The following is a 19,608-nucleotide window of genomic DNA, read 5'->3' on the forward strand; positions in this document are numbered from 1 at the left end:
AGCTAGACCACCATGAAAAACTTGGAAGTACTAGACGGCCGTTTCGTCATATTATGGGACGGGATCATGGATGTGCACTGCTGAGGAGTCCTATAATAGGATGAAGTGGCCGTCCAGTGCTTCCAGGTTTTCCATGGTGGTCTAGCTTCAATTGACTCATGATTTCAACTGTGAAAATACTATATGTGTCATAAAAAAAACTTGCGACTTTTAAATACACATATATTATTATAAAAAACAGGTTACCTATCCAGTAGTTTCGATACTGACTAACAAAATTGTTATGACTTTTAAAAGAAGGTCGTTGCCAATTCGTTATGATTTTATATCCGTCTTTTGTCACGTGATTTATTCACCAATCAAAATACGACTTTTCCAATCTTAACACTGTGCCAAGATCAATGACGTTCGACTAGTATGAGTAGTCTAGCGTACTTATTGGTCCCTTGTCCGCCTCTAGCCCTTCCAATGGAGTCCAAAACATCAATTCTAGCTTCTGCTATGCGAATCATTTTTTTTCAAGCATACTCGGTTTATATACCAGACAGACAGACCGCATCACACCATAAAATAGAAAATAACATACAAGATCAAGCCAAAATGTGGCTGTGAATGTGGGAGACAATAATCAATAAACTGAATATAATTTAAGAACAGTAATTCGTATAATAATAATCCATAGGTCAAAATGAAGCTTACAATAAGATGAATATAGATATATACAATCTAGTTACTCAATAGTTAAACAATAAGAATATATATAGAATAATCGTCCATTAATAGGTCCTGGGAGTTACCCGTACTTATGTCTTCACCAGGATATAACAAAAATGATATACAGAAAGGTACAAGTTCAATTCGAAGACGGATAGTTTTACGTTTGATGACTTATCTACGTCTGAATTCCGATGATAACAAAACTGAACAGAATTCAATATAATATATGATAGTAAACTGTTAACATCCTTTTCAGTATACAATTCATAGTTTATGTTATGGTTCTATTATCAGTACTGTTTACTATTTAAGTTTCTTTTTAATTATTTAGTGACCGATTTTAACACTTTCTAACTCGGCTTGACCGAAAAAGAATCTCCAATAAGTTTTGAAAGTCTTCTACGGGATGGGGTCGCTAACCCTATGCCCAACCCTTCTCCTTTGTGTGGGCTTGGGACCTGCAGTAGCCCCCGGAGGGACTACAGGCGGAGTTATTATGGATATTGGTACTAAGATATAATGACTCAAATTCGTTTGAATTAGTCAGTCATTATTATTATTTTATTGGCTAATTTTAATTCTTATGACCTACACAATTTGATCTAAAAAGGGATGATTATCCAAACATTTGAAATAATTTTTCTTGTCATTGAACTATTATCAGTTATGTTAAGAAGAACACATGATTTAATTGTAACGGATAATCCAATATATTTTAACAGTAGAATTCACGAGTCGATCAGCACAATTGAAAACCTGGGAGCATCAATAATCATCATGTGCTCACTAGTGACTAGTTTCAAGATGTAACTTCTGGAGTTCTAGTGAGAAGCCATGACCAGTGAAGTCCAGTCCGTGTCGAATGTGGGACAGTTATCGAATTCAGGTAATAGATGAAGGGTTGAACAAGATCATGGATCGATTGAAGTTAGACATTAACACCGTTGGATGCTGGCTCACTGATGTACAGATGAAGTGTCAGCGGGCAAGACTGAAAGTCCTGAGTTCGAGTCGCACGTGCGGGATCGTAGATATACACTGTTGAGCCCCGTACTATGATAAAACGGCCTTCCAGTGCTTTCAGGTTTTCAATGATGGTCTCTCTTTGATCAACTCGTGAATTCAACTGTTGAAAATACTAAAGCTCCACAAATCCCCATATTGATAATTCAATATATTTTTTTTCATACACATGATATTATATTACACACCGAATTTCCTAAGTAAATTAATCCTATCTTATTTATAATTCTTGCTATTCCGATTTTCACGTAGGTAATCCAAGTAAAAATGGGGTTGGTTCACTGGTACTTGGCCCATTGAGAACTGATCAAGCTGGTCGGTATACATGTGTAGCAAAGAATGATGCCGGAAATGTTGAGTACGACTTTGAACTGAAAGTCAAAAGTAAGTCTTAAAGGGGAAAGCATCTCATTTTTTTTGCAGAATTCATCTATCCATATGACTACAAAGAACTTTTCTTAATAGTTGATACATGTCCGTGATGAAAACCTTAACGATAAACTCCTAATATTACCTAATTTTAAGTAGGGGCAGTAGAAAGCGTGTTGTTTTTTTGTGAAATGTTAATCTTAGTGTGGCCAGAGATTGTAATCGATATCACCGCAGTGGTACCAATGACTTATTTCATGAATTATCATACTGATTAATGAATACCAACCACGGTCTGAATGCCTATTGGTCCTCGAGCCCCTTTTGACCGAGAAGTCAATCAGAAGACAATAACAAATAGCTACCTAATTCTCCATTGTATCCGATTCAATTATCACTCAAAATGAATGCAATAATATATATTTAAAATACCGAACCATCTAGCACAACAAATAAGAAGTCATATGTTAAAGCACAACCAAACTATGAGTAGTAAAGGGGGGGACAAACAGTACATAATTAACTAACAATAACCAGCGAACGGTGAAACATATGAAAACAGTCAATAGATCCAGTAAAAGCTTAAAATAAGGGGGATATAGAAATGTAACTGCATCATATCACATAGTTTAACAGGTTTACTTCATTGATAAATATTTCTTAGAATTTTAATATATAATGTACATGATGTGTATATACATTTTTTATATAGCTCGTCCTAAAGTGCATGTATATCAGTCAGATGAACCGCCTAGAGAAAGCGATACAACACGTCTTCGTTGTGAAGTCAGTGGTGATGCTGATTCAGTTGTATGGTTAAAAGATGGAAATATAATTTCTAATTCAAGTCGTTTTCGTATTCTAGATAGAGGTTCAAGTCTTGTAATAAAAATGGCAAAGGTAAGTAATATATATTTAAAATAATAAGATCAGAAGGTTATTTTATGGAGATTTTAGTAATTTTATAGTTGAAATCATGAGTCAATTGAAGCTAGACCAACATGGAAAACTTGAAATCACTGGACAGCCGTTTCGTCCTATTATGGGACTCCTCGACAGTGTCCATCCACGATCCCGCCCCGCGAGATTCGAACTCAGAACCTACCAGTCTCACGCGCTAGCGCTTAACCGATAGATCACTGAGCCAGCATCCCATGCCGTTTATGTCTAACTCCATTCAATCCATGAAGTTGAGCAGACGTTCACCAATTGTCTTTAGTGAGTGAAATCGCACTGCTGAGGAGTCTCACAATAGGACGAAACGGCCGTCCAGTGCTTCCAGGTTTTCCCTGGTGGTCTAGCTTCAATTGACCCACGCTTTCAACTATGAAAATACTAAATATCCACAAAAAACAGCTTCTGATAATAACATTTTAATGACAAATATAATGCACTGAACTGATGTATGTTCTCAGTATGGAAATCCAGTAGCACACATTCATTTCCTCATCAAGGATAGAACTCAGGATCGTTATGAATTCCTATGAACACTTAACCTTTATGTAATTACTTTGGCATCCATTGACCTACATTTTTAAACTTGATCCATGATAATAAAAGAAAAACAACAATAAATTCAGTAATATGTATGTCATCCTGTACCAGTAGACATATTACCAAGTTCTTGCTGGTCTGATTAGAATGTGCTACCATCAGTTGTGATAATTTACTTTTAAATAATTAGTGTTCTCTCTTTTAATTAGGCTAAAGATACAGGGACATATCAATGTATAGCTGCAAATCCAGTTGGTGAAGATCTTGGTGAACTTCGTTTAGTTGTAGAAAGTAAGTTATTTCTTAATTCATATTATTAGACAAATATTTACTTTTTTAAAGCTTTTTACTGAAGACTTAACTGTTTTGTAAGCAAAGATGGATAGTGGCTAGCAGTGGAATCCAGATTAACGCGCGTTTCATCATATTCGAGACTCATCAGCTGGGTGTACCTGCATCTCAGAGTTGATGTTCACTCTGGGACTCGAACCCAGTAAGTTTCGCTTCAAACGCCATCGCGTTATCCACTGAGTCCTGATAGCCATTTGCTTGTGCAATGGGGTGAAGTTTAAATTCACTTAGTATTATTTGTTTGGATAATCCCATTGATGTTTAGGACTGCAAATGGTCAGTCTCTTATGTAACTGTTTTGTTTTAAAGCAATTAGTCCCTTTGATAAATTTCGATAGTGTAATAAGAAGACGAAGATTATCAGAACTATGTGATGTATTAGCGTAATACATTTCGAACAATCTGACCACACATAATATACTTGTTAAGAACATTTATATATAAAAATGAAAGGTCAACTAGACTGGAAATGGGGGGTACGAATAGACAAGGATAATAATAATAATAATTTGACACCTAATCACTCTGGATAATAAGCATATATTACTCAGGGTGGGTTTAATGTATGAACAAACCGTTTTTGAATACACAAAGGAGGTTTGAATTTTCGTATGGCTAAGGCTTCAATAAACCTTAGTATACGCCCTTTTACACTTTTGTACAACACCACAAAAGCCGAGTTAAGTTCGATCATATGACCTGTTTCGATTATATGTCTGGCAATTGAGGATAATGGATGTTTATCCTCTACTCTTATTGGGTAATTTGATTCTATTTGTTTCTGCAATCATTTTGGAACATGTTCACACACCCTAATTTTCAGGCCACGACTACTCCTCCCTATGTATGTGTGACCACACACACATTTAAATTGGTAAATGCAGTGGGATGTGAAACAATCATTTTCATGTCTTTTATGTTTTGGATGAAGCATGGACCTCGTTCTTCCTTTGATAATGACCTTCGCTGTACAATACGTTTTGTTTTATTTGTTCTTTAGTATTGTATAGAATTATTTATGTATACAGAGGTTTACTAAACCGTACACATACACACACTTTTGAAAATATTAGTATGTACATATAAATCTCCGGAATTAAAGGAAATAAGATTTTTATGAGAAGGGGGTTTTGTGGAGATTTTAGTAATTTTATATAGTTGAAATCATGAGTCAATTGAAGCTAGACCACCATGGAAAACCTGGAAGCACTGCACGGAGTTCTGGTGAGAAGCAGTAACCAGTGAAGTTCAACCAGGTCTGTTGGGAGATATCAACTCACTGAAGACATTGGTGAAATGGTTGCTCATTTTCGTAGATTGGTTGAAGTTATACATTAACACCGTTGGATGCCAGCCGGCTCACTGGTCTGGGGGTTAAGCGCTGATAGTTCGTGGGTTCGAATCTCGCGAGACGGGATGGTGGATGCGCACTGCTGAGGAGTATCACAATAGAATGAGGTGGCCGTCCAGTGATTCCAGGTTTTCCATGTTGGTCTAACTTCAATTGACTCATGATTTCAACTATATAAAATAAGATTTTTGTCAAAGTTGTGATTAGTAATCAGTGGCTCTGGCACGTTTATAATGTAATTTCTGGACTATTTAATGAAGAATATAATCAAATGATTATGTGAATAATCCAGGTTCACTTGACATCAAAACCAGGAAGGTCAAATTAACTTGAATGATTTTTTTATTTTCAAACACAGTATAAATGTTTATCCATGTACTGGTTGGTTTACCCAAGTTTAATAGAACGGTAACTGTCTGACAAAATGACATCACTTCTCTCTAGCCAGTAGCAATTAGTCTGCAGCAATGTGTTATCGACTACTGTGATTATGGTTAGCACTCATTGTGAATAGACTTGTTTTATTTGGATTGCCATTGGAAACTAGAGGTCATTAGATAGATGTTTCGTCTTAGTTTGAGACCTTTAGAACTGCCCATCCACAAATTCACTAGTATTCGAAACTAGGACTTGAGGAAACCTCTTAACAATTAGAATCACTGGGTCGGGATCTGAAGATATTATTCCAACTTCATTCAACTTGATGATCATCTGATACCACTGGTGACTGACGTTTCGTTCTCAGGAAGCCAAGAAAACAAGAACAAACTATGAAACAGTTATTACATCCAGGTAGTTAGGATGTGCTTTAATATACTTCTTATGTGTGTCTTCTCTTCACTCTCTGGCTTCACCAACCAGTTTTTCTAGAAGGGGTCCTATCGACATGTCAACTTCAATGACCACTTTTCACTTGAATTTTGGGAACAACTTGAAGTAAGTCATTAGAGGGCTGACTATTATGGCCTATTTGAAGAGGTTTTGGAAGAAAGAATGTATACTCAGTAAATAAATGTCAAATTGAATACTACACAAACCTTCATAACCTCATATCTCCTAGATAAAATAGAAATTTTGTGCACATCTTGGAATATCTGGCATTTTTTGAAATTCGATTCATCAGTGTTTTTTGGTTACCATAACAACAACATAATTTATAAAAACAATGATTATAAGAATTTATATGCTCAAAAATGCAAAACAAATGTGGTTTTGAGATGGTGAAGATTTGTAGCTCAGGTGGGTGATTTTGATGTAGGTTTGTTCTCTGAGCTGGATGGTTTGGTCGTGGAGCTTTCATCGTCCTTCTGAACGACATCATCAACACAAACTTCGAGTAGAAGTGGAGTGTTTAAATTTCTCCGCATGTGATTCACAGCTTGTCCTGTTCACCTCGATGTTGATTGGTTCTTATTGACCTTAAATCTGTCATTGTTTATTTCTTTGTTTTGGTTGTACTGATGTGCTGATGATGTCATTCAGAGGAGGATGAAAGCTCCACGACCAAACCATCCAGCTCATAGAACAAACTTATATCAGAAACAAATGTGGTTTGTTCAACATGGTGTAGGGAACACAAATATCAGTGGAGACAACCGAATGTATTTGGACTTAAAAATACAAAACGTCTTAGTAAAATCTGAGAATCATACTTCATTTGCAAAAATATCAATCAACTGTCTCAAACTTGACTGTTCCTTTTGCAAATATCAGTCCGCCGTCTCGGATTTCATTCTTTCTGCATTTTTCTACCAATTAATCCCCTCCGATCTTGGTTATCCTTGTATACTACTTATGAGGATATAAGTAACCCACACTACAATAGAAATTCTTTAAATTCTCGAAAACAAAGTGAGAAATCCAATTCATTTAAGGTTGTGATTATTTAACGACTATTAATTCTCTTCCTTTATTTCTTTTTTTAGGTAAACCATATCTTGTTAATCATCCAAATAATATGACAGCTCAAATTGGAAGTGTGGTTGTAATGGAATGTCTTGCAGAAGGTCAACCTAAACCAACTATTACATGGTATAAAGATAAACAACAAATAATTCTTCGTGGACATCGTTCACTTGTTAATAATGGATCTTTAAGGTAACCTAATGATCAAATGTATTTAATATGGTTTGAAATCAATTGTTTATTGGGTTTGATTATATTTAATTAAAAAAAAGTTTCATGTTAGTAAGTAGTATCATTCAATCACTTGTTCGTATTCGAAGAAATTGGATAGTTTAGTTATCTAAATGTTGTCATTAATTGTCTCAATGTATAGTTTTATTGAACAAATCAGTGTTTATTTGCGGATACGTTTTCATCCCTCGAAGTGCAAAATGTTACCTCAGGATTGGGTTGCATCGGCACCCGAACTAATGATAGGGAGTGAAGTAATTGAGCGTGTCGACAGCTTCACTTATCTTGGGAGTATCATCAGCCCTTGTGGTCTGGTGTGTGACGAAATCTCAGCACAGATACAGAAGGCTCGTCTAGCTTTCGCCAACTTGCGTCATTTATGGTGTAGACGAGATATCCGTCTAGCAACCAAAGGACGGGTTTATTGTGCGGCAGTTCGTTCTGTCCTACTTTATGGCAGTGAAACATGGCCGATAAGAGTAGAGGATATTCATAGGCTGCTAGTATTCGATCATAGGTGTCTTCGACGCATTGTTCGTATATCCTGGGACCACCGGGTAAGTAATGCAGTTGTTAGGAAACGGGTACTAGGTAAGAATGGCAAATCGATTGATGAAGTAGTGAAACTTCATCAGTTGAGATGGCTGGGACATGTGTTACGTATGCCTAATCCACAAGGCAGTGGAGCATTGTGAGGAGATGCAGTCCCATATTACTCGGTGACCAACGATTGATTCATACGCCATTCGTTCTCTCAGGACCCTCCGTGTTCACCAACCCGGTTAAAGCGCCGAATATTCGCTCTTCGTCCTCTCAATTTCGTAAGCAACACCCCCGCCACGGGAAAGCAGTGAGTAGGACTTCCCTGTCAGAGGCTATATATTCGCGTGGCCATATGAGAGCATTTGGAGAGGGAGAGCGGGCTCTCCCCACTCTCGGCCGTACCAGGGCGTTTGGGGACCGTTTTTCTTTACATATCGAGATTTCGTCAGTCACTGGATGTTATGGGATTCAAGACAAGTGACGTTTTGGTAATAGATTTAATATTAAATTCTAATCATCAATTAAGCCATTTTTGCAGTAAACGAGTACTTATGATTATTGAAATTGTGTGATACCACATATCCATTCTCGTCGTCAGAGCAGTTATGAAGTACGTACCCCGCCCTAGAAATGAGACCTAATCTCCTGAGTTCATATTATAAAAAAATAAATTTCCATGTAGACTAAAAATGTTCCATCTACTCCCTGCTGGCATTGTGGGGGAGGGGTGGAATTCATTGTCATTTGTATGTCCTGGTCTAGGTAAATCAGCGATCCTTGTTATATCTGCGAATGTGGATAAATACAAACAAATGTGTATTAACTTGAATTCGTCTTCTGCAAGTGACTCAAGCCTAAATCTTTAGGATTCCTCATTCACAACCCTAACGAACGTCAGTAAACCATTTGTTCCCTCCATTATTAACTTCCGAGACAATCTCGTAAAAAGACGCGACTCTTATCTGCTCTCAGCCCAGACGTTTAGAACGATGGGCGGAACACTTTAGAGAACAGTATAGCTGCACTTTAGCTACTCTACAGTTACTCATCATTCCCAGAGTCTGAATGGAACATCGAAGTAGATCCCCCGACTCTAGTTGAAGTCCAAAGGGCTATAGCTAATCTGAAACGAAGAAACAGCAGCTGGTCTAGATGGATTGGCTCCAGAGGTCTTTAAGTATGGTGGTCCAATTTTAGCGAATAAGTTGACTGATATTTTAGCTAAGATCTGGGAGTTGGACGTAATTCCGTCTGAATGGTCACAATAACTGATCGTCTCAATATATAATAAGGGGTCAAAGCTATCCTGTGATAACCATAAAGGGATTAGTTTGACTAATGCAGCATCTAAAATACTAGCCTCAATAATTATCAGGCGCCTAACTAAGACTCGTGAACTCCAAACACAAGAAAATCAGTCTGGTTTCGGACCTGGTCGTGGCTGTATCAACCACGTATTCACCATTCGTCAGGTTTTAGAGCACAGACATGCTTATCGGCATCCGACAATGATAGTTTTTCTTGACTTGAAAGCAGCATTTGACTCTGTAGACCAAGAGGTTCTGTGGCAGTGTCTGTCATTGAATGGTGTACCTCAGAAGTACATAAACCTTGTGAAGGCTCTTTACTGGAACACTACCAGTCGAGTGAGAGCTTATGGCGAACTGTCATCTGATTTTACAACCTCAAGTGGTGTTCGTCAGGGTTGCCCACTCTCTCCACTCTTGTTTAACTTTATCGTAGACGTGCTTTTAGAAATAATACTTTCCTCATCCAAATTTAGAGGAGTTGAACTTCTACCAGTAGACTCACTTGTTCACTTAGAATACGCCGATGACAGAGTTCTATTTGGTGAAGACGATGACAAAATGCAGAGTCTTTTGACCACTATAAGCAACAATGCAGGTATGTTCGGGATGCGATTCCCCCCCTCGAAATGCAAAATGTTACCTCAGGATTGGGTTGCATCGGCACCCGAACTAATGATAGGGAGTGAAGTTGTTGAGCATGTCGACCGCTTCACTTATCTTGAGAGTATCATCAACCCTTGTGGTCTGGTGTGTGACGAAATCTCAGCACGGATACAGAAGGCTCGTCTAGCTTTCGCCAACTTGCGTCATTTATGGTGTAGACGAGATATCCGTCTAGCAAACAAAGGATGGGTTTATTGTGCAACAGTTAGTTCCGTCTTACTTTATGGCAGTGAAACATGGCCGATAAGAGTAGAGGATATTCATAGGCTACTAGAGTTCGATCATAGGTGTCTTCGACGCATTGCTCGTATATCCTGGGACCACCGGGTAAGTAATGCAGTTGTTAGGAAACGGGTACTAGGTAAGAATGGCAAATCGATTGATGAAGTAGTGAAACTTCATCAGTTGAGATGGCTGGGACATGTGTTACGTATGCCCAACCACCGACTGCCCCGACGTGCAATGTTTTATGGTGTAGGAGTAGGTTGGAAGAAAGCTAGGGGCGGCCAGACCAAAACATGGCACAAATCCATGAAGTCACTGAAAAGTGGACTGAGCCATGCTGGTAGGTGTAGACTACCTGGTTGGGATTCACGAGATGATAGCAACCGATGGTTAGAGACCTTGAATGACATGACTCAAAATCGTTTGCAATGGCGAAGGCGAATCCACTCTTTGTGTTCTACCAAATTCTAATCTTCTGAATTCCTCATGTCCCTATCCTTTTTCTCTTTTCAAATTTATTTTACTGTATTATACTGTATTATAACATCTTCAAGCCCTAATCTTCCGGATTACTGCTTATACTCTTACTACTTCTACCACTATGGGATTTGAATCGACAACTTCATCTCTGTGCTAATGTGGTATGACAACTCGAACTGATGTACGTATGTACGAAGTTCTACGTTGTGACTGACTGACTTTCGTCACAGAACGATATGAGTTGAAGAATGTTTGAAAACCAGAATGATCTGGGTAGTTGTGTAATTCTTATTCGGGACCTGATAGTTTTTCTGGTTTCATCTCACATGAAGTTGTAATTGTGTACTGTAGAACAAGTAGATTACGACAAAATTGGTGTTCAATTAGCAATATTGTGCACAAATCTTACGAAGAGACAAGTTAAGGACTTACTTTTCTCAATGATCTATTTAATCGATTGTAACATTACCAGTTTCTAAGATGTGACAGTCTTTTGTCAAGTATTTTGTTATTTTGTTTATCACTGATTTATTTAATACCATGATATTTTAGGATTGTTGGAGTTTCATCGGATGATGACGGTCTATATCATTGTGTTGCTTCTTCAAGTTTGGGTGAAGATTTCTCACCACCTGCCTTTTTACAAGTTCAGTTAGATGGTAGATGGTCGGATTGGTCACAATGGTCAGAATGTAGTCAAACATGTGGACATGGAACCCAATCAAGGTATGTTATTATGGATAAGATAGGTTGCCTTTGTTGTTTGAATCTATAAGCTAAATGACTAATTTCTTTTCAAATATTTTTTGCGTCTTTATATAGGACTCGAACATGTACTAATCCAGCTCCAAAATATGGGGGTGCTCATTGTACGGAAGAAAATACTGAAATTCGTCCATGTTTGGTAAAATTCTGTCCTACTGATGGTGAATGGGGTAGTTGGACACCTTGGTCTGCTTGTACAGCAACATGTGGTGTAGGTTTATCTCAGAGACGAAGACGTTGTGATAGTCCACCCCCAAGCAATGGTGGTAGGGTAGGTTATATGCTGCTATAATACTTGTGATGTGTTCAAGTAATGTATAATTAGTGTTAAAAAATTTTAAGCGTTATAATTATCACCCTATACTTTTATTACTGACGGTCCAAATAAAATATGAAATATGATATTATAGTATCATTTGGCTGAGCTTCTAAATAGTACAGCGAAGTTAGAAACGCAAACGATTGCATGTTGATTCATTAGTCTAAAGGTTAAGCTCTCGCAGCGATACCTGAAGTTCTCATAGTTGATCTCCGGTTAGTCTGTGGATAGACACTGCTGAGACGTCTAACTCTAGGACGAAACAAGAGTCCAGTCATTTCTAGTTTCCAATATTTGTTTGACTGATATCAGTTCCGAATGCAACCTGGGAAGTACATTAAAAGAAGTGAAACAGCAAGATAGTTTGGTTCACTTTAGTTTTACCCCATTAAATATACCGTTTCAAGGTAATAGGGAGGGTTGAGTGTTCATCGTGTATCTTGCCGCTACATGATTTGGTTCACAAGTTCACCGACTAATTTATAGTCGTTTCCGATTTTAACAAAATCAAATCGAATCATAAAGTACATTTCCCCTAAGTATGATTCATAGCTTAGTTTCGAATAGTTCACCAATATATCTCTTGATGTCTACAATTCTGTATTTCAATGCTTATCAAGCCATAAATCTGTACCTAAGTACATGAAAATAATGTATTCCTTGAATTTTATTTGTTTTTTATTAAGTCATGTGTTGGTGAAGCTGTTGAAGATGTGATGTGTGAAGGTCTTCCACCATGTCCAGTATCTGGTAGTTGGTCACCATGGTCTCCTTGGTCTGATTGTTCATCAACCTGCGGAACAGGCGGGACGCAAAATCGTAAACGAACATGTGATAATCCAACACCGTCAAATGGTGGCAAATCATGTCCAGGGCAAGATCTGATGGTAGGTTTAATAGAAACAACAACTATGTATAAGAGATTATTGATCCATTTTTGAGTATACAAAATATTTAACATAATCATTCAGTGCTTCCAGGTTTTCCATGGTGGTCTAGCTTCAATTGACTCATGATCTCAACTATATAAAATAACAGAATGGTTAATCCATTGCCTGAGGTCATTAATGAAACTTATTTACAAAATATATAATTTATAGAGTTGAGATCATGAGTCAATTGAAGCTAGACCAACATGGAAAACCTGGAAGCACTGAACAGCCGTTTCGTCCTGTTAAGGGACACCTCAGTAGTACCCATATACGATCCCGCTTCGCGAAATTCGAACCCAGAACTTATCTGTCCCGCACGCGGACGCTTCATCTCTAGACCAGTGAGCCGGCATCCGACGGTGTTAATGTCTAACTTCAACCAATCCACGAAATTGAGCCACCATTCACCAATGCCTTCAGTGACTTGACATCTCCCAACAGACCTAGTTGAACTACACTGGTTACTGCTTCTCATTAGAACTCCACGTCTAGCTTCAATTGACTCATAATCTCAACTATATAAAAGTACTAAAATCTACACAAAACGCCCTTCTGATAATAATCATATACTCACTAGTGACTGGCTCCATGAGATTCTGTTATTTATTTTAACGATGTTATCAGCGTTTCATTCATCATCGCGTATGCTTACTCTGATAATTTATTTAAAAGCGCTCTTGAATAAACCGAAGTATTCCATCCTTACAAACATCATTTCCTAAATAGTTTTGTTCCATGATGAGAAGTTACTTTCAACCACCAATGTCTGTCAAAATATAAAGCAACCATTGTTAAATCATTTAGACCAGTTATCACATTGCAACATTATCGATAGAACTCGATCACCACATTCTTTATTATGAAATGCTTAATCAGTGTTAAGTTTGATTATATAATTAGTATTATGATTGAGATCATGAACCGATCAATGTTAAACAACAATTGAAAACCTGGAAACACTGAACAGATGCCTCGTCCCAGTATAGGACTCCTCAGAAGTGCGCAGGTTTTCAATGGTGGTCTAACATTGATAGATTTATGATCTCAATCAAAAACTCAACAATCTCCACAATCCTATATTGATAATTGGTATTAATCAAACAGTTTTATGTTTTTTATAGACTATGAGAAAGGAGTAAATCAGTGAAGTAGCCCATTGTATCATTGAATAAAGAATAAAGGGAATTCAGTAGAGGAAATTTTCTTTACGACAAAATCATTTACTTACGAGGGGTAATAGGCGTAAGTAAGTAACAACTGGTTACTAAAACAAAGAAGGGAACTACAATAATATGAAACAAGGGACAAAAGAACACTGGAAGAGATGTTAAGGGCATAGAAAGATTAGAGGTTGCACGTATCGCTTTAGTATACAGAGTTCAAATTTAAATTGGCGAATTTCCAACAGCACATAAGTTTGACTTACCTTTGATCCCACTCTTTTGATCATGTTAATCAATATGAAAGACGATTCCTTTGGGTCAGTGTAATCAGAGTTTGTGAGATGTTCTTGTATTAAGCCACTGATTATGTCGGGTTCCTTTTATTAAAAGAAATAACAGGAAATGTTTTGAAATGGGTTTAGAGAGTATTTGCTTTGTGCAGCCAACGCAACAACAAGTTGTTAGAATAAACAAAAGCTCACTGTTTCAAATTTTTTTCCGAATGTAGGTACGTGCTTGTAACCGTGGCCCTTGTCCAATAAATGGAGGATGGGGAACATGGAGCCCTTGGTCTCATTGTTCACATAGCTGTGGTGGCGGTCAACGTCGTCGTACTCGTATATGCGATAATCCGGTTCCAGCATATGGTGGTGAAGATTGTCCACCAACAGGAAGTACAGAAACTTCTGAGTGTCAGTCAGAACCATGTCCAAGTATGTTCCAAAGAGTTCGATTTTGTTCATATCTAAAGCTCAATAAAACAGAAACATTCACATAATCACTGATTGTTTTAAATACATGTTTGGTCTCCATTGTCTCTTCAACAGAATTTTTTATCTATGCAAAACTGGCAGAAATATAAAATGTATTTTTTGCTCGATATATTTTTCCTTAATTGTCAAGCATTGAAAAGAGACAACGGTTACATATTTCTCAATCGTTATAGTAATGTCTTACCGAAAATGTGGAGAAAGATAAAGGTAATCCCTATACCTAAGAAAGCTTCTGGTGATAAAAATGCGAAACTTAGACCCATAGCAATAACCTCACCTTTCCTCAAAATAATGGAAAAATTACTGATACAACCACTTCAACCTGCAATAAAAGAGCACTGTGATCCATTTCAGTTTGCTTACAAATGCAAAAGAAGCACATTAGATGCCGTTGCTGTTCTGCATCACAATATAGTGTTCGGGTTGGAAAAGGGTAAGAAGTATGTTAGATGCGCTTTCCTGGACTTTACTTCTGCTTTTGATTCTATTCCAAGACACCTCTTACTTAACAAGCTGATCAGCATCGACACTGACAGCTGGATAACCAATTGGCTATGTTCCTACCTTTCTGGAAGAGAACAGTACACTGTACTTGAAGGAAAGTGTTCAACATCTCTACTGTCTACTGTAGGTGTGCCACAAGGAGCTGTTCTTTCACCTCTGCTCTTCTCTTTCTTTTTGCATGATCTGCCATCTTCCACAGAAAACACTTTTGTAAAATATGCGGACGACCTCACAGTATGTATGCCAATTTCTACCTCCTTACATCCTATAGAAATGAATGAGTTTTTATCTCGTATTGAAAGGTGGTCTGTTGGTAATGGTCTCTTACTCAATCCATCTAAATGTCAAGCTGTTAACTTTAGCTTGAGACATGGACAGAACCTATACTCTATGTTGGGATCCCATAATGCTTGTGCCATTGGAGACTCCTTAATAAACAGTGTCGCAGGTCAAATATCTTGGTGTTACTTTTTCCTCTGATCTTTCTTGGTCTTCTCATGTTTTACTGTTATCGAAAAAAGTTTACCGTTTGACATACTACATAAAGAGGCTGCATGCTTTTGGGATTACTCGTCATTTACTCTTACAATTTGTAAATTCCTGCATATTACCTATTATTTTATATTGTTCTCCATTATTCTTTCCTGGACTTTTGAGAAAAGACTTTGCTGTTTTGCGTAGAGTGCTGAAGGCGGTTTGCAAGGTATGTGGTGAATCTTTCCAAGTCATTATTAATATGCTTGTGGATAGACATCTTAAGTCTTGCAAACTCTTGGCAGGTGTTATCTTATCAGATGCTAACCATCTGCTTCATTCATATCTTTCTCCTTGTATATCTTCTGGTAGAACGAGACGTAAATACATTAAAATCCATACACGCGAGCAAGTCTATAAACGTTCTGTAATACCTTACTTAGCAAATTTACTTTGTGACGAACAGGCTGTTAGAGTTGACCTAGTAAATAACCTGTATTCTTAAGCATGTCTCAAATTCGATAATTTGTATAAACTCAGATTTTCCTAAACCTTTTTTTAATTATATTTCTATTCTGTTTTTGTTTGTTTTGTTTCTTTTTTTGGTAAAAAAAAACTTGTTGAAATAACTCGTGCTGAGAATTCTATATTGTACCAGATTAGAATATTGAATAAAGCCATTGATAATAATAATAATAATAATCTACTCCTGATCAAGGTGTAGACGTTAGTGCGGGTGATTTCTGCATTTGTGTCCAGAACTAACCTGTAATCTGTGATGAAAAAAGTTATAGAGATTGGAAACCAGCTATATTGTGACAGTCACGTGTCAAAAAGTTTGTTTTTTGAACTATTCGAGGAAGACATTTTACTTAATAATTCCTTTGGTTATTTGTGAATGTATTTCACTATTAGCTGTTAGAGATTTCTGAAAACACAATACTTTCCTCTTTAGTTCATGGTGATTGGTCGAACTGGTCATCATGGTCAGCTTGTTCGCGTACCTGTGGTGTTGGACTACAGACTAGGGAACGTGAATGTACTCAACCACAACCTCAGTTTGGTGGACGTCTATGCCGAGGATCAGCGAAAGAAATAAGAACATGTGAAACACAAAAACGTGGTAGTTCAGAATTTTGTCCAAACAATGAACCTGGACTAATTTCTGCTTGGTCAGAATGGTCTTCTTGGTCGGAATGTGAACCCGACTGCTCGTTAGTTGGTCAAGTAACAGAAAAAAGTGGAATAAAACGTCGTGAACGAACATGTACACTTTTATCTCCTGAAAATGAGTCAACTCATGGATGTCCAGGTCCAGCTGAAGAAATTCAAGACTGTACACTTGAATACAAACTAGATAAATGTCAAGGTAAGATTGAGTTGTGTGATGGAAACATATTTTATACCAATAAATGTCTTAGGCTGAGACTATAATTTACGGACGAACCAATCAGATTGAGGATAACAAGTCTTAGATTTCGGCGCGAAATTCATTCATCCATTTGGTTAAACAGCAATTTGAAATTTTAGCTGGTGTCAGTTCTTGATGAAAACCTTAAGTCTAATTATTAACTCCAACCATCAACTGTAAATCATAATCCATATTCTTCACACAGGTTTATAACTCTCATTTAGCCTTAGTAAGTAGGTGGACATTTTCAAGGCCACTTTAGCTTTGCCCAAAGGTCAAACATAAATTATGGTCTCATGTAATTTACAGTAGTTATTTACATCAATTTACTTAACTACTTAGACAGCGAATGCTTCTAATAAAAAAATTACTGAAACAAGCTGTGGACTAATATGCAGCAATAGTTTAGGTACTCTGCTTGTAGTCAGTGGGTTGAGAGTTTAATGGTCTACCACCTAATACATTCTGGCTGGCTCATACAAATATTTGTTCCATAGTCACTTCAAATGAAGGTAAGTGATGATTTTGAAGTCTAGAACGATAATGTAAACTCCGTAATTAAGGAGTCCTGCATACAGTATGCATTGCCAAAAGATGAATATATGTTACTTGGAGTCTATTACCAGAGTTTTATTTTATCATTTAATGATAATCACTGTTCGTGTTCCTGTAACCAGCAGTATCTTTCGGTTCTAACATAATTTTGTTTACTGTTTAAAATCTTTCATTTAATTAACAGATACACTACGTAGTGTTAATAAAGGACTGTTAACTGGAACTATTCGAGGTCAGCTAAATAATCAAGACATTGGAATTATTTATCTGAATGCAAATTGGTCTACTTCTGCTTCAAATCTTTCTACTAATTATGAATTCCATTTAACTAATGTACCAATAGAACGTAGTCAATGTTTACAAGCTTTAACTGAAATTTATCTCCCTGGCATTTGGTATGCAGCAAAAGAGGTGAGTCATTTCATTCGAATAGACTGGACTTAATTTTAACCAATGTTTGCCAGCGTAAGTATATCTTGACTAAATGATTGTGATATGGACATTTTACTAATGTTTCAAAATATATAAATTGCGGCTACCAGTGAAAAGCACAACACGGACATAAGTCAACAAGGGTTGATCAAAATCTCGTCTTGAATATCAAGAACGGGACTATGCAAGCAGCACACGCATTGAACAAGCCAGTAGCTATCTAGATTCATAATTTCAGCTCACAGTTACTTTCCAAACTTAGCGAAAAGTATTGGTCATGAGTCTCAAAGTGAACAACACTTTAATGTAGGTACATCCAGATAACTGGATTTATCAATAATGGGTTTTCCATCATAGTTAGAATATGACGTATATACCAAGTACTAATCAATATTGCACTAAATAGGAAATTTAAGAAACTATTTGTAGCGATTTACCTTTGATGTGTGCGAGAGAATGAAAATGATTGGTTGTTTTGTTGAGTCAGACATGTAGATAGTGTGACAGGTGTTATATATGTTAGATATTCCCCTATCCTGATTATTATTACTGATTAACTGTTCTTTGTTGTTGGATTGTGTCAGATTTCGGTGTGGAAATATATTTACATTCTAGTCAGGCTAATCTCGTGTTCTTGATCTGAGTTGTGTTGAAGTCATGTGGAATAGACACTGAAAGGGAGGAATCTAGTGTAGATATTCGTCTAAGGTAAATTGACGTCCCACATACATGTAAAAAGGGAAAGGACTGTTATAACAAGAAACCCTAGTGTTATAACAAGTATTCTACGGTTTATAACAACTTTCTATTTGAACACCTATTTTTTTCGGCTTAAATGTCTTCAAAAAGGGATATCATTTAAGAAGTTTCCAGTGCTGTTAGTCGTATAATAATAATAATAATAATAATAATAATAATAATAATAGTGGTAATAGTAGTGATAATGGTAATAATAATGATACTAATAATAATAATAACGATAATGATCATGATAATGATAACAATAACAATGATAATAATGTAGTGAAGGTGAACACAAGTGGGGACAACTGAATGTGTTTGAATACCGAAATTACAGAACATCTTGGTAAAATTAGAGAACCACACAGTAAATACTTCATTTGCAAAATGTCTCAAACTTGACTGTTTCTTTAGCAAATATCAGTCAATCGTCTCAGATTTTATCTTTGTTTTGCTTCTACACCAATCATTCACTGTTTTCGACCCCTTTCTTTGGTCTTCTTAACCTTCTGCCCCCAGCCATTTTAATTTCGACTGATGGTACATACTACTTATATCTGTCGACATCAGTAGTACACACCACAATAATAATAATAGGATAAGTATTCTCCGTAAAAGTTCAATGAGATTAATAAATAATACTTACCAAGTAAATAAAAGTTACATCATGAACAAGAAATAAGAAGACTACAAATATGTTATAACGGTCCATTTTCCTTGTATATACGAATGGGACGTTAATTTACCTTAGACGAATATCTACACTAGATTCCCACTCAGTGTCTATTCTACAGGACTTCAACACAACTCAGATCAAGAACACGTGATTAACCTGACTGGAACGTCACTATATTTCCACACCGAATTCCGACACGAT

The 19,608-nt window shown here is 36.8% G+C and overlaps 1 protein-coding gene across 1 annotated transcript in view; it reads left to right on the plus strand.

The window, feature by feature from the left end:
- Nucleotides 1-19,608, plus strand: part of Smp_163920 (putative titin) — a gene marked incomplete at its 5' end in the record, with an annotated part of 168,880 nt that overhangs the window by 131,425 nt on the left and 17,847 nt on the right. Inside the window, 11 exons of the mRNA XM_018790295.1 lie at nt 1,993-2,124; nt 2,822-3,009; nt 3,813-3,894; nt 7,231-7,402; nt 11,215-11,388; nt 11,485-11,698; nt 12,433-12,633; nt 14,350-14,554; nt 16,548-16,961; nt 17,767-17,973; nt 18,699-18,855. Of these exons, the coding sequence (XP_018655653.1) occupies nt 1,993-2,124; nt 2,822-3,009; nt 3,813-3,894; nt 7,231-7,402; nt 11,215-11,388; nt 11,485-11,698; nt 12,433-12,633; nt 14,350-14,554; nt 16,548-16,961; nt 17,767-17,973; nt 18,699-18,855 (2,146 nt within the window). The remainder of the gene's footprint in view (nt 1-1,992; nt 2,125-2,821; nt 3,010-3,812; nt 3,895-7,230; nt 7,403-11,214; nt 11,389-11,484; nt 11,699-12,432; nt 12,634-14,349; nt 14,555-16,547; nt 16,962-17,766; nt 17,974-18,698; nt 18,856-19,608) is intronic.

Source organism: Schistosoma mansoni, chromosome W (assembly GCF_000237925.1).
Source record: "Schistosoma mansoni strain Puerto Rico chromosome W, complete genome".
NCBI lineage: Eukaryota > Metazoa > Platyhelminthes > Trematoda > Strigeidida > Schistosomatidae > Schistosoma > Schistosoma mansoni.